This window comes from Enoplosus armatus, chromosome 2 (genome assembly GCF_043641665.1).
Source record: "Enoplosus armatus isolate fEnoArm2 chromosome 2, fEnoArm2.hap1, whole genome shotgun sequence".
Taxonomy (NCBI): domain Eukaryota; kingdom Metazoa; phylum Chordata; class Actinopteri; order Centrarchiformes; family Enoplosidae; genus Enoplosus; species Enoplosus armatus.
Genome location: NC_092181.1, coordinates 20346506 through 20362419, shown reverse-complemented (window position 1 = coordinate 20362419; position 15914 = coordinate 20346506). Strand labels below are relative to the sequence as shown.

The 15914-nt window shown below is 38.9% G+C and overlaps 2 protein-coding genes across 5 annotated transcripts in view; one reads left to right on the top strand and one right to left on the bottom strand.

The window, feature by feature from the left end:
* nr3c2 (nuclear receptor subfamily 3, group C, member 2) overlaps nt 1-7122 on the top strand; it is a 70075-nt gene extending 62953 nt beyond the window's left edge. Inside the window, exons 8-9 of the mRNA XM_070921163.1 lie at nt 3742-3899; nt 4689-7122. Of these exons, the coding sequence (XP_070777264.1) occupies nt 3742-3899; nt 4689-4844 (314 nt within the window). The 3' untranslated portion in view covers nt 4845-7122. The remainder of the gene's footprint in view (nt 1-3741; nt 3900-4688) is intronic.
* A 5181-nt stretch (nt 7123-12303) lies between these two features.
* arhgap10 (Rho GTPase activating protein 10) overlaps nt 12304-15914 on the bottom strand; it is a 45577-nt gene continuing 41966 nt past the window's right edge. For all 4 annotated transcript variants that reach the window (XM_070921023.1, XM_070921048.1, XM_070921040.1 and 1 more), the window contains one exon: nt 12304-13775. In XM_070921023.1, the coding sequence (XP_070777124.1) occupies nt 13687-13775 (89 nt within the window). In that variant the 3' untranslated portion in view covers nt 12304-13686. The remainder of the gene's footprint in view (nt 13776-15914) is intronic.

The following is a 15914-nucleotide window of genomic DNA, read 5'->3' as shown; positions in this document are numbered from 1 at the left end:
CAAACTGTCTTCTCGATTTTTCTCCGAATTGGACGAGTGTACAGCATCTGAAATGATGGGTGCATTTCGTGTGACACATTTTACAGCTAATTACACAAAAGCCTGATAATTGCTTTGCATTACTTAAACACTGTTATCATTTTCATTCCAGTCATTAGTGTATTTGGGTCATGTTTAAATTAGAATTTCCTGTTTGACAACACCCTGAAGCTTCACTAAGTTGTTACTGTATTCATGCTCAGGGCTAGTTGTAGAATTCCCTAATCTAATGAATAGTATCGGGTATTAAATCTAAACCGAGAGCCACTCTGTCAGTTAGGTATGTACCAGCCACCCAGAGCAGGAAGCTGCATGTCCTTGAACAACACGCGTGCTAATGGCATCTCCTAGCTGCATGAGTTATGTTTGCCTCTTTATTTTATGTGCAATAGAAAAAGAGCTCTCCCAGGTTTTTGGTACACATAACAAAGCAGCTGCACTCCCAATAAGAAATATGGCCTAGTTGAAAAGGCTCTATACCTGCAGCAAAAATCCGTTTGACACCAATTACGGTGGTATAAATGCCCCATTTTGGGGCCCGGTCATGGTAATGCCCCTAAATGCCAGGTCAGTTTCTAATCAGGGCGTATGTGGGTCAGTGGGAGAAAAACAAAAGATCCAAATGTGGCCCTGGGTTTTAGCACATTCTCATCATGTCAGCCACGAAATAAAGCACAGAAATCACAGCCTCGACACCAGGGTCCAATCTGCTCTCGTACCTGCTTCCCTCAGCCTCATGTATGTCATGCTTGAAGTTGATTACGATGAAGAGAATCACATAGAAAGAGACAGAAAGAGAGGACGAGAGGAAGGCAGACAAACACACACTCTCAGAGTTATTTACCTACAATTATCTCAAAAAGATGCAATCCTAAATGACAAGAAGTAGTCTTTTGCTTGTGGCTATTCATTCTGCAGAACTCAAACAGGTCCTGTAGGTTGCTGGATTTTGCTAGTGTTGCCACAAGTGACATTCTGGCTGCTCAGAAGTACTAAAGGAGGTGCATGATTTCGTTTTTAAAGCGAGGTCATTCAAACCGTTAGGGTTCAGAATTTCACATTCAGCTGCAAAAGATATCTTTGTATGGTTTCAAAAACACAGTAAAAACATTTATGGGATATTAACACCATCGTCTCCTCTCAACATGTTTAGCCATGCCGTGAATACAGAGGAGTCTGTGCCTTTGGTGACGACCATTAGTTCTGTATTACATGTTACATGTGATTGGGAGCTTCTTTGACTTCACTGATGAAACATCAGGTGGTGAAACAAACAGCTGAATGAGATGCCATGTTCTTTACACTCGTGTAGAGCTCAGTCTTGGATGTTCCACATTAGAGATGCAACGATTAGTCGATTTGTCAATGGACAGAAAATGAATTGGCAACTATTACTCGATTTCTCGATTTCTTTCTATCATGCTTTTTATTATATCGTTGGGTGTTGGACTGTCGGACAAAAAAAACAATTCACTATTTTCATACATTTTATAGTCTACATGATCATTTGAGAAAATAATCAACAGATTAATGAAAATAGTCATAAATTGCCACCCTATTCAATCTAACAGTAGTAATAACTTTCAGTAATTGTTAAATCTCTATCCATTTTATATATACAGTAAATATATACCTTCTATCATGGTATATGTATGTTATAATGTGATACAGTAACATTTCTGGAAAATTGTGCTCATTAGGCCTAAAATGACCTGATACACCCACAGGCATTAAAGGCGTAGCTACTTTGGTATAAACAGTTAGGCGAAATCTCTGATGGTTGACAAACTCACATTGGGTCATGGTGTATATCTGAGTCTTGGCTGAAGGACAACTGAAGGCGTTCCCTCAGACTGATTTGAGGTGCACTCTTTGAGAGGCGAGGTGTTTCTTAATCTGGGAGCCTGCAGCTGAATGTCATTTAAGAGCTTTGGCAGACTTCCATATCTGTGACTTTGTTCTACTGCACAGGGAGGGAGAAGGAGCGAGAGAAAAAGATATTGTAGACATTTCGATGCATCCTCATGATGCAGTTACTGTATCTCATTCCTCACATCTGTCTGAATCTCTCCCATTACACTTCCTTTTTATTTTAAGTGCATTGATGCTACCATCCAAATCATTCTAATGTGAATGAAGGTTGCAGTCATTTAACAGCTCTGGTCATTGAACAAGCTGCTTGATGAATGAGGTTTGGTTGACAAAATGAATAAGCTCTTGAATACACAGAAGCACTTGTTTTGTTGTCACTGTTGCTGAGATAACTTAACTTAATCAATGCCTTCCAGTGTATCAGCCGTCTTTCATGAATCAGTGGCTACACATGCACGCTAATTACCTCTTGAAATGGTGAAAGTGGTTGTAATGAGTTGCTAAATAGGCTTAGGTCGTCAACACAGGAAAAATGTCCATAAAAAGGCAACTGTGTGGGAGTCGTGCGTAATTCACTGAGCACCTCTAATTACCCTTTACACAGTTACACATTTCTACATTAAAGGAACATACCGGTGGTTGTGCATGGCTTAGTCCATTAACTGCAAACAGTGCTTAATGTGCATTTGCCAACCATGTTCTAAAGGGTACTTTGAATTTTGGGACTCATGTCCTACATTCCAGGTGGCTATTGGTTTTCACTCATTTCAGTATGTTGAAAATCAACTTTTGAGGCTTGGAACTTGCTTGAGATAGATAAAACATCACAGTGAGCATTTGGTAACTTGATTTTTTCCCCCCGTCAAAGTCTCTCTATGTTATTGATGTTGAAATGCATTTTTGAACAATGAATGTTTCAATAATTTTTTCTTCTCTTTTTTTCCCACATTCAAATAAACTCTGACAGCTAAGAATTACTTGTTGGCTGCAGAGCAATAGCTCTTTTATTAAATATATTATTTTCAAGTAAATCAAGTAGTCTAAATTCATGATCTCGTTTTCAAGGGAAACCAGAAAAATAATAATACAAAAAATTACTTCTGAAAGAAACAATTCTTGCCCTTTTTAATACATCTACAACATGTTTGCTCTTTATTTCTCCTCCATGTTTGATATCCTGACAACATAGCTAATACATTTTGGATCCAATGAGTTTTATTAAACATCAAGTCAGAGATTTCAAAATAGCCAATAGTCCCTGCTTTTAACTGCATGAACACAAAACAATATTCATTCTTAATCTAAAGACAACAGCCAACCAGGAGTGGGAAATATGGATAAAATCCTTTATCACAGTATATTTAATTTTAAATTGTGTTATTGATGGATATTAGGACATAAAACCAAAATCGATTAAAGAATTGTTGATGGACACTATAATCAGATGTCTTTTTTGGCTAATATAATGAACTACATACCTGACAAATCAAAGTACTTCATCGCATTGACAGAAATTAATATAAGAATCCAGTATTGCCAAGAATAGTCCTGCTCAATAATTTACAACATTGCCCATAATGACCTAGTACAACCAGAGATATTAAAGTGATAACCATGTCGTTGGCAAAATCTCTGATGATTGACAAATGTATCTAATCTCACAGTATATATGGTCATACCGCCAAACCCTACACCCAACTAAATGTGCATTGTGAAGGATTACAATCTTCCAGGTTAATCAGTCAATCTAAAAAGTTTGGAATTTAAATGTAAACTTAAACCCTTATACTTAAATCCAGGTGATGACATAAGGATTTGTCTGTTCCCCAGTTCCCAAAGAGGGTCTGAAGAACCAGGCGGCATTCGAGGAGATGAGGGTTAATTACATTAAGGAGCTCCGGCGTTCAGTGGGAAAAGCAACCAACAACTCTGGCCAAACCTGGCAGCGCTTCTTCCAGCTCACCAAGCTACTGGACGCCATGCATGATGTAAGTACCCTCGCCCTGTCTGCCTGCCATGCCAATTGCCTAACAGTACAGCACAGGCTTCCCTTGGCAGCCTCTTGGTATGCCATGCCTTCACACACGGAGCGAGGTGTCCAGTGGCACTTTGGGCCTCTAATATCACTGCACATGTTTTGAGGAAAATGGCAGCACAGTGGATTTGGATAATGCATTTACTTAGCGGTTCAATGGTGCTGTGGCTTGGAATAAGGATTATTGCATCCCAATCTCTCCCTGAGGGGGAGGTTATTTTGGATGAGGTGGTGACCAGCCTGTATTGGTGAATGGAACAGAAGGGGATCAATGCCAGCTCGCAGTTTACTGGATGAGAGTACACAGTGGTCACTGTAGCAAATGTGCTAAATCACTGCTATTTTTTAAGGCATGGGTCAACCAGTATGTGGCACGGCGACAGTGTAGGCAAAGCCCCAAGAAGTGAGAGTCAGCAAGCGAGTGGTCACAAAGATAAATGGCCACAATTCAATGACCGCAGTGACTGAGTGAATGAGGTTAGCGCTGAACGGATGACCCTTCTTTAAAGGAGGGTTGTCCAGAAAAAACTCAGTGGTGCCCCCAAGTGGTGAGCTGAAAAGAATTGAAAAGCGGTAAGTGCCCCAACAGAATGTGAACACACTCATATGAATATACAGAAGTGTACTTAAAGTTTACATAAAAACATTATTCTATCAGAATAAGAAAAATCCTTATTGTCAGCCATGAAACAGCTACAATTACAGTATGTTTCTCATTAAATTGTGTGTCTTTGTTGTCCAGCTGGTGGGGAACCTGTTGGACTTCTGTTTCTACACCTTTCGTGAGTCCCAGGCCCTGAAGGTGGAGTTCCCCGAAATGTTGGTGGAGATCATCAGTGACCAGATACCAAAGGTGGAGTCAGGCCTCACTCACACAATCTACTTCCACAAGAAGTGACTCACTCGACAGTTGAGACAGAAGCAGCATAAAGAACTGGAAGAGAGGAGGAAGAAGTTCAAGAGGAGAAGAAGAACACGTGCGAGGAAGGCCTGACCAGTTGGCCTGCACCCTGTCGCCCAGTATGCCAGCGTCCTCGTCTTGGATGGGAAAGTAAAGTGACGTGATGACAGAAGTAAAAAGGGGAGAATGATTTGACCCTGCAGTCACCACGAGCGGGTCAGAGCTGTGAATAGTTCGCCGAGCCGAGCACGACATGCCTGAGAAGGACTTGAGACAAATGTGACAAAGCATCCCGAAGTAGCCCCCCTGCCCCCCCACCCCGCCCCAAAGACGATAACAGTATTTTCTATGGAGATAAAGCCATACATTTCTTAGGATGCGCTAGATACATTCATTGCGCACACATACACACACACACACACACACACGTAGAGGGAAATTGACACACATGCTGTCCACATGCCTTCACACAAACGCACAGATGCACTCCACATGCACTAAAATCAGATTCCCTTACAAATCTAGAGAAAAGTTTTTTTGCAAATATTAACTGTGGCTTATGCAGTCTTTCAAAATAATAGCACTACTAAAAAAATAAATATGCCAATACTTAGATTTTTGCTTTGCAGTGTAGCAACATACTGCAAGACTACAGGGCAAAGGACATTATGAGGAGGCACAGAAATTCTGGACTGTAAGGCGAAAGGTCTATTTGAATATATTCCAAGGGCTATACAAGCGTCATCATAAGCTGAATAATTACATTAAATCTAACAAGTCCAAGTTTGAATCTCAATCGGTGTCATCATTAACATTCACATACTGAGTTTTTTAACTAAAATATGTAGTAAAACAATCAAAACTAATATGCAAAAGTCCAAAGCTAAAGCTGTTTTGAAATGAAAATGTCTCTCTTGTGTAAAGAAAGCTTGCACGTGAAGCTCCCATGTCATAAAGTCACTATTTTAGGCATTGTGGTGTAGAATTAAGACAATATTGATGAGCGATTTTACCTTTGTGCAAAAACGATCAGGAGTGCTGCAGGATGGAAAACATCATGCATTTACGGAAACAATTTCAGTAGAGTCCGCCGGTAATGGATTTGACTGAGGTGCATCCATAGTAATTGTGTTTTGTGTTATCTCCAGAGCAGCTGTCCAAATGTCTGTTTTTACTCACAATGAAGCAAAACCAGCCCTTTGTGAACCAACACTTATCTACTCTTCCCAGAAATAATAAAAAGCATTTTATAAAAGTGTGTTGCAAAGGTTTAGTTTTTGACAAGCCAGTCATTTTACATTAAGGTGCTTCATTTCTACAAAGCCAGGCAAAACATAACGTGTACAGTAACTCGTAGACAGTCCATACAATACACGATATGGACACGCAGTTTAAACACACATACTCTGTAAAGTTGATATAATCCAAAATGGAGCATTAATCTACATTGCTTACAGCAAACGGCTAATGTATCAAAACCAGGCAAATGTGTACAGGTATTAACAACTTCTTAAAACACATTCTCTTCAGCTGTTGTACAGATGATGTTTTGAGGTTTTGATGTTGATGAATGCTTGATGAAGAACTGTCGGTATGATCACCTTTCCTAATTTAGTTTATTTTCTTTCTCTTATCTTTGGGCCAAGTACTACTATTTTAGGTATGGCAGGCCCAGTCATCTGGACCATTAACTTGTCTCACACCCCACTGGTTTATGGGTGGTTATGGAACACTATGATGCTACTGAAAAGCGATAGGGCCGCTGGGGAAGAAAAACAGTGGGGGCGTGTGATTATTTGTTTGTTTTTGGGTTTTTTTTGTGCCCTGTGAGTGTGTATTTACATGTGTGAATGGAGCGAGTATGACTTAAGTTTGTGTGTATGTGTGTGTTTTTTTTTTCCTGGCAAGCATGTGCATAGTTGATCTGCTCTTTCAGCGTGGGTATTATGCATTTATGTTATAGGATTAGACGTATCCTATTTCCACATTTAGATTTGCACAGAGGAGATACAATGTGAAATGAGGCATTAGTGCAGCTAGCAGGAATTTGTCTGTTTTGATAAGCAACTGTGATGATGCAGGAGGAAGACTTTCTGCATGGTCACCCAGCCTAAAGTTAGACAACATGACATCACTGGCACAGCAGGGTGGTGGTGTACTGTATTTGTGGCCAGAGCTCTCGTAATGATGGTGCTGTGCTACATTATGAGGTCTCTTCTGTGGTGGTTATTGTGTAAAGATTGGTGTACAAAGAGACGGAGGTGGCAAGCGCATAACTGTCATTAGGGACTGTATGAAAATTAATCGGGGGGGGGGTTAGAAAAGGGGTTTATGTATTTTTAATTTTTGCTCAAGGGAGGGTAGTCTATATTTGTTGGGAGGCCGGGGGAGGGTGTTTCAACTTTTTCTCATCCCAGAATTATAGTTTTTTTTTTATTCATTCTTGGTTGAAAATATTGTGTTCAAGTCTTTCAGCACCTACAGAGATGGCGCCTTTGGCACGGTCCACTCATTCAGTGGCTTTTATAGACATACCTGTTTATCAGCTCTTTATTCCCAAAATAAAAAGAGACTGGCTGTATTTTCACTATTTTGTTATGCTTGCCATAAATATGATTTTGAGAAAGTGGGGGGGGGGGGGGGGGGAGATAAAATATTAATGATGCTGTGTAGGGACTTGCTCTTTTATAAAAGAAAATATAAGAATCAGTTCCCCTCCTGTGCCCACCAATTTTCGTACAATTGCTTGTCAGAAAGGCCTCATTTTACAATCCGTCTTTGTTGTGCATTATTGTGTTCAAGTTGTGAAGGACCCTTAAGCTAATCTCTCACTGTTTCTTTATTTTGCCCCTTTTTTGTCCTTTTTAAGGAATAAAAAAAAAACTGTCTAAAGGTTCATAGGATGAATGGGAAAGTATTTTTGAGAGAATTATATTTTGCTGGAAAACAATATTTAAGTACTTTGTCTAAAAATGATATCCTTTTTGTAAAATGAAATGTTAATGCATGCTTTTTGATGAGATGTTTACATTGTATTTAAAAAAGGGAAACTTGTGCCTTTTTATCTCACCTGATTTACAATTTTACAGTATATATTGTAAATAATACAGCAAGTCCTTATGTTGAGTATAGTATAAAACATTTCTACTTTAACCATCTTGTTGGATTATTGGAAAAATGTGTGTTTCCCACTCGCCATGTTCTGTGTGTTGGATCACAGAGAAGAATTTACAGTAAGGGTTGGCGCCAGAAAGGGCCAAATAGAGAAATGAATGTATCATACATTGTGAGAGACTTATGGAACTTACTACCTGAATGTTAGAGAGAGTACATTTATTATCTTCTTATTAAGTAAAGTTATTTGATTTTGCATCTTTTTTTTTTTCTTTTTTTTTTTTTTACTTTTTGCATCATTGTTCAAGTGGCTCAAACAAAAAATAATAATAATCAAAAAGTATTTCTTATTTTGTAACAAGATGTATCAAGTGATGGATCCTTGAGTTGTTGCTGTTGAAATGATTTCCTAACCCATGGCGGTATATTGTTGATGAGCACCACAATAAAATCAAAAAATCACAAACTATTGAAAAATGGGATACGTGAAAGAAAGTTCTTGACTTTTCAGTTTTAAAATAGAAACTTAATGCACACAAAAAAATGAAATGAAATGATGGATGTAGAGACTGTAGACCTGACATTTAGCCAATTCAAATTTGACTGTTTCCGACCGATCGTTAACTGGACGTATTGCACTAACTGCCAAAATAAGCTTCAATCATAAAAGAAACTAATTTGTCCCAAAGAATGGTAAAATATTGAAATCTATACACAGCAGATTCCTGATTATGACAACAATATTATCAATGATGTACCCTTCAGCACTCCAGAAATACAGGCTTTGACTGTTGGCTATTCAATTAATTTATTTAAATTGTTTTAGGAATAGTTCAACATTTTGGGAAATACACTTTCTGTCGAGAGTTAGGTGAGAAGATTGATACTACTCTCATGTTTGTACGTTAAAAAAGGAGCTATAGGCAGGAGACTGTTAGCTTAGCTTAGCATAAAGACTGGAAGCAGGGGGGAAAAGCTAACCTGACTCTGTCCAAAGGTCGGAAGATCAATTCCACCTACCAGCGTCTCTAAAACTCAGTAATGAACATGTATTTACTTTGTTTAATCTTAAAAAAAAATTTTTAAAGATAAAATGTATTAATTAGTGAGCTTTAAAGGTGTTGGTAATCAGATTGTGTTACTTTTGGACAGAGCGAGGCTAGCTGCTTCCCCCTGTTTCCAGTCCTTATGCTAAGCTAGGCTAACCGTGCCGTGGCTGTAGCTTCAGATTAACCATACAGACTTGAGAGTGGCATCAATCTTCTAATCTAACCCCCGACAAGAAAGTTAATAAATGTGTTGAACTTTTCCTTTAAAAGGAACAAACGGTTTATTTATTGGTCATCAATCACCACCTATTGCAGATGATAAAATAAAAAAGCCTTTCCCCGACTGGAGATAGAAACGTTATCTTAAGAAGCTGTCTCCTTCTAAATGAACTCCTTTTAGGCACGAATGACTCAGAATGTGTTCAACTGTTGTTTCACAGTACACTATCGCGTCACTGTATGTGGAGTCACGTCATTGCCATTTTCTGTTCACGGTGATGAATCGGGTGTAGAGAGACTAAGCCATATCTCCACAGCCATGGCAGTGCATTTCTTATTAATATATAAATATATAAATGCTTTTTTTTTCCAATTCCAAAAATGACTTTTTACTCAGATGCTTTGTACAATATTTCTCAGCAACTATCCAGCAAACACACAGTAGACATCCTTCAACATAAACCAATAAAACATCTTTGAAACCAGTTACTACTGTATATCTTGATGCAGATATTGCCATACTTGTGTTTGCAAAACTATTGCAAGATTCTAATAAAACTGTTAAACTGATCATTTCATGTGATTTAAGTTCTGTTATTTTGTGTGTGTATGTATGTATGTATGGTATGTATGTATGTGTGTGTGTGTGTGTGATGAAGATTGCACCATGAGACAGAAGCTAGGAAACGTGCCCCAAAAAATGTGCTGTTTGATCTGGTTGAATTCGAAACAGCTGCATTTGGTGGCTGGGGAGGATAATGAGCCAAAAAACACAGAGTTAGCGTGGAAAAACAGAAATGATGTGGAGCAGCAGCAGGTACAGCAGTCACAGGGAGAGGAGATGAAGAGAACAAAGACAAACGGAAAGAGAAGAGAGTGAAAATGACAGCGATAAAGCGTGCAAGGATGAGACTTTTACAGTAAAACGGCGCCTGTGGAGAAAAATCACCATTAACCTTGTTAAAGGCTGATCTGAAAACACGCCTGCTTTGCCAGACTGTAGAGCAGACAGTATTACTTTTTTTGCTCATTTTTTTTTCTCTCTCTCTCCGAATCCACAGCCCTCTCCAAATCTCCCCCAGATTTCCAATTGCTTTCACTTGTAGTCGTGCCAGATAAACAGAATCTATTGGATCAGGCTGATTTCACGGCTGCGCCCGCGCACATGGCAGCTTCTGTGGCCCACTCTGAGCTGAGGGTTGTTTTTCCCCCTCCACACTCTCTCCTTTATGTTTGAAATTCACTTTTTTTTCCAAATTCCCACTCACTTTTCACCCCAATAATACATCAAGTCTTATTATGATTACATTTCAGAAGCTTTGCACCAGATGAAGACACAGGAATGTATCAAGTTAGTGTTACTTCCCGACATGCACGTTTGGGAAATTCAGACATAGTTGTGTCATTCTCTCGTAGTTAGAGGCAAACTGCTGTAGGCTTTGATCTAAGCTGAGTCACGTTGTAGGGACTATGTTTTGGGGCTGAAGGACACTGCGTCATGGGAGGCAGAGGACATCTGGCACACAGCCAGGACTCTAGGAAATGAGAAATGAAAATGTCCATCTGGGTTTTTACTCAAACACACCTACATCAACACGGTCACACTGGTGTATACATCATCCCAGACCGATAGACACTGATGCAGAATCCTTGCAGACACACAGACACCACCACAGGTAACACAACCTCAATCTCAAGAGATATTAAGGCAGCTCAAAGGTCTCAAATATGAATCTGACCCACACAGATTTTACCACTGTTGCTCTTTGCGTCATATTCCCAAATTTAGGAGGAAAGACGCACGGTGACGAACTGATTTCATAAACAAATTACAATTAGAGCACCAGAAAAGAAGTGGAGCGCTGACTGTGGGGTGGAAGAGGAAAAGGAAAAAGGAGGAAGGCACGCAGGAGAGAGACAGCGAGAGGAGTTTTAAATACTCCTGAGACACAGACAGGTAGGCAGAAGAAAAAGCAAAAAGGAAGGCAGATAGAGCAATATGGCACGCTTTCTGACAGACAGTCCAAAGCAGAGTGAGAGGCAGGCAGGGTGGATGTCTCTATGATTCAGCAGTATTCTGGCAGAGGGAAGATGATGATGAAGGGCCCCGGGGGTGGGTGGTGGTGGGGGCGATAGTGGGGGAAAATTTTTGCCCATCTCATTAGCTCAGCCTCATTTCATTATGTAATCACAGTGTCTGCGGTAGCTTCAGGGAGCTGGTGGACATATGTGTCGCACTGAAACCACAGCTCCAACCTCTGGTATTTTCAAAGTGGACAGAGCGTGTGTGTTTATACTTCTACATAGTGCATCCGCCCACTTACCGGAGGTCTAAGTGTGGTGGTGGACTGATGAGGCCAAAGCATCAGGTCTGGAGGCTATTTGGTGTGTTAATTACACAGATGTAGTCTAAGAATTAACAGGCGCTGATGTTAATGGATCAGGGAGGTGGAGGTAGATTAGTGTGTGTTTTCCTCTGTGAAAGATTACCATCTATTTTTAATCCACGTTTTGGAAAGTTATTTTGGAAGTAGCTTTCAGTCCCATGGACCAGTGCAGGTCAATATCAAGAGGAAGGGTTACATTACACTACATGGCTCACTGTAACAGTGCTGGCTGCAGGATGAATCCACATTTCACCAGTCACTTTATTCTTAGACTCTGTGGGAAAATGTGGGCCTTCTCAGTGACACAATAGATGAGTCATGAAAAAAATTAGACACAGCGCTGGATTTCACATTGGTAAAACTAGACACATTTCCCCAAATATAAATTTAAACTACAGAAACCACTTAACTGTCAGTCAACAAAATGTGGTCATAAAAGTGGCTTCAGAGCTTTCCTTAGTTTTCTTCGGTCCACAGTGTTAACATGTCAGTCTTATTTTGGAAAACAAATGTCATACTGTATATATAAAAGTATATAAAATATAATATCTTTGCTTAAACTATACTGATACTGTTTTGAGAGAGTTTCTTTATTATAAAAGAAGAAACCTTTGATAAGAATTTAATCTGTTAAAGTGTAAATGATTATTTATCACATTTATTTCATGGCAAGAATACATAATACAGTAAAGAACAAAAAATGTTTTATTTGTTTAACATTGATCAAGAAGATACCCAAAGGTATAAAAATGAAAGAAGTCAAGGCCCTTTACAAACGTCATAAATCAATGTCTTAAATTATCACAATTGAAAACACAGTCTGCTGAACCAAAAGCTCTCAGACAAATTAAAGTGTCTTGCTGAACAGCTGAGGGATGAATTGTAATAGGACATGTGCACATGCTAAAACCAATCCAAATGAAGTCTTAAAACCTGTCCATCACTTAACGGAGACTTGTAAAACATAGCTGGCAGTCCTCACTCTTTCAACAACCAGGCTATATACACTGAAAGGATGTAAAACTTTGAAATACTGCATTTTGTGGTCTTATTGATAACAAAACTTCTAATCACTTACTTCCACTGAAGTTGAAGATTAAAATAATGATAAACTAAAATTTCAACTTTGTGGGAGTGTCTAATTTCTCTGCTCGGAGGAAACCGAACAACGTTAAAAATATGCTTTAAAAACAGACATAACAGATAATTTGACAGGAAAAATACTTGGTTTCAATCATTACCTATTTAAAGTTACCTCTGCTGACTCTGTCGGATGCTAGTGTTCAACACAAGAGGTTCAATCAGGTATCAAAGAGGCGTTTCACTGTGTTTCTGTGAAGGAGTGCACCAAGAACGTAAGTGTATTTAAAATTCAAAAGTCATGCAATCAGTGTGCCAATTAAATAAAATAAAGTTACAATAGCAATGTGCCTTATTTTGAATATCTAAATATTCTTAAAATTAAAGAAAAGATGCAACATTTTAAAAGCTAAAGCAGTAACACTCCAATTCATTTTCATACATACCCGTACATACAGTTACACTGGGTGTTCTGATGGTTAAGGCACAGTAGGTACAGTATATCTCTAATCTCTTAAAAAGCTGAAAACCAACTGTGCATCATTGTCAAGACAGTCTGACAAACTGATTACAGTGATTTGAGTTCTGACATTCCTTGATCCTTGCAGTTTCTGAAGATCATTCTTTGACTTGGGAGCTCATGGATACCATGTATAACAAGGGGGAGAGACTGAGGCCTTCAACAGAGCCGCTCATTCTCTGGTGCTGCTACTAACAAAGTTACCTGGATGTTTAGAGGCTACAGCATCTTCGTATACAGCAGAATATTTTAAGTGCAAACCCATTACAATGCTGAAATTCATGTGGATTCTCCACCAAAGTAAATTCAAACGAAGAAACATGCATCACACATATTGTCATTTGCTTGAGAGAATTCAGGGATTTGGATAAACAAGGCTCTACTGTGAATGTCAGAGTTGAGGCACATGCATCTCTGTATAGTTTTCCTGGTGGAGGTGATAACTTGTCCATACATATTTCCATTTAGGCCTACAGCATCTCCACATAGTTTTCAGGGATGAGGCCCCTCTTTCCCTCCAGCTCGCCCTCCAGCCAGCCTGGCTCTCTCGACTGGGTCACTGCAGGAGAGGACACAGTGTCACAGGGGGGCAACACCACAGGGAGGGTGAGGGTGGGGGGACAGACAGAGGACAAAGAGCCTCCAGTGAGTAGACAGTATGTGCATGTCAGTGAGAAAAAGAGCACAGGTCTGAAGAGGATACAGCAATGATGCGGGTACACTAAAATCCACTGTGACTCATTTTGTTTATCTCTACTGTACATCTCAAGTCTGTTTTTGGATCCACTTTTTCTAGAATTTCACCATGAGCTTAATCTCAGCAGCAAAACTGAGCCCTTACAAACCGTTTAGTATGACAGATGTGTCAGAGCACAGAACATTTTTGTGGCTCTCAAAATCCTCCCAGGATTCTTGATTTGTTTACAAAGTGAGCCAATTTAAAATTTAGAGTGCATCTGCCAGTCAACAATTGCATGGATAAATTGTCAGTGAGAACTAAGGCTGAAATCAAGTCAAAACTAATTCAATACAAAACACAAAGAAATGCGTTTACATGTCCGGCAGTGCTCTTGTGAACACAGAATGGACAAGGAACTTAAAAGCCCAATCTTTCATTCAGTTGTAAACAAAAGAGATGATCCGCAACCAAAATTCAAAGTGGAGGATTTGAACCTCCTTTTACTCGCAAATTGACAGACGGGTCTTCTAATACAAGAACTACTACAAGACATCAACAAACTACTCTGTTGTTAAAGGTGTTTTTACATTAGTTGGTTCCCATTAGAATAAGACTTATATTCTAAATTATGATCAACTGAGAAACAAAGACCCCCACCCCTATCAGCACATGCATGAGTACAATAACAAATTTGCAATTGTAGTTTTTATATATTTATATAACATTCATAACTTTTTCTAATAAGCACAACTAAAAACCTTACCATGAGTATTTTATTCTACACTCTTACTGTCTTTTGTACCTGTTTTCTTTTTTAAAGATAGAGCATTTTAGCCTTTATTATATAGTGACAGCTGAAGTGAGACTGGAAAGGTGGGAGGGAGAGAGAGAGAGAGAGAGGGGATGACATGCAGCAAAGGAATCAAACCCGCGCCGCTGCGGTACGGACTTTTGTACATGGTACGCACGCTCTACCAGGTGAGCTCCCGGGGCACCCATACCTGTTTTTTCATACTTGTTTGTTTTTTCCTTGTGTACACGTTAACACTGATTTATTGAATTACTTTAAATCTTGTGTGGTCTCCCTCTTTGTCTCACTCACTGAGCCTGGGCTATGACAACACATATATACTGTATTGTTCTATGACATGATTAAAACTGCACCAAACCAACTCTTTCAATCAGGTCTGTGAACACACCTTAAATCTACACAGTCAAGTATTTACAGATTGCGCCTTAAAGAAAATAAATAAGCAAGGCAAAGTCATCGTTTCAGTTTTAAGGGTGAGGAAACATCAACATATGTTGAACTTTTCTTTAGACAAACTGTATGTACAGTGGCTTGTTCAAGTATTCAGACCTCTTGACCTTTTGCACATTTGTTATACACATAGCTTTGAGTAAAAAAAATAAAATAAAAAATCACGAATACATTTACTGAAGAGTGCGGCAAAAAATGTCCTGAAGATACTGTAGCTGTTTAGTTAATGAGAACCTCATCATGTAACATTCATGCAACATGTCAATCACTTAATTTGAAGCCTGATTAAGTGTTGAAGGACAGACAGAATGTAAGCAAAACTAACTAAAACTCCCCAAACTTTGTGTCGAGGTAACTGGAGATTTAAGTGGAGATCCAAAAGAAACACACATCATCATTCAGTAATACTAAACAAAACGGTTAAGCTCCAAATTAAATTTCAGTGTAAGAGAGTGCGCTCTAGAACATAATTTAATTTAGTTTATGAAAATGTGATACTTAACTCATTTTGTGTTTATTATTATTCAGATAATGTGAGTTCATATTTATGAGTTGGAAATTCTTCTATTAAATTTAATTTTACCTTTGTAGGCATTTATTCTGACTGGAACTGTTTCAACCAACAATGAGACATTGATGGCTTTAATATGTAGACATTGAAACAGGAAATGTTTTACATACAGTGTAAAGAAACATGATTAAGGTGAGGTTTCAGTCGTCTAATCCATATTTATTAATGGCAGCTGTCAGATTTTGAC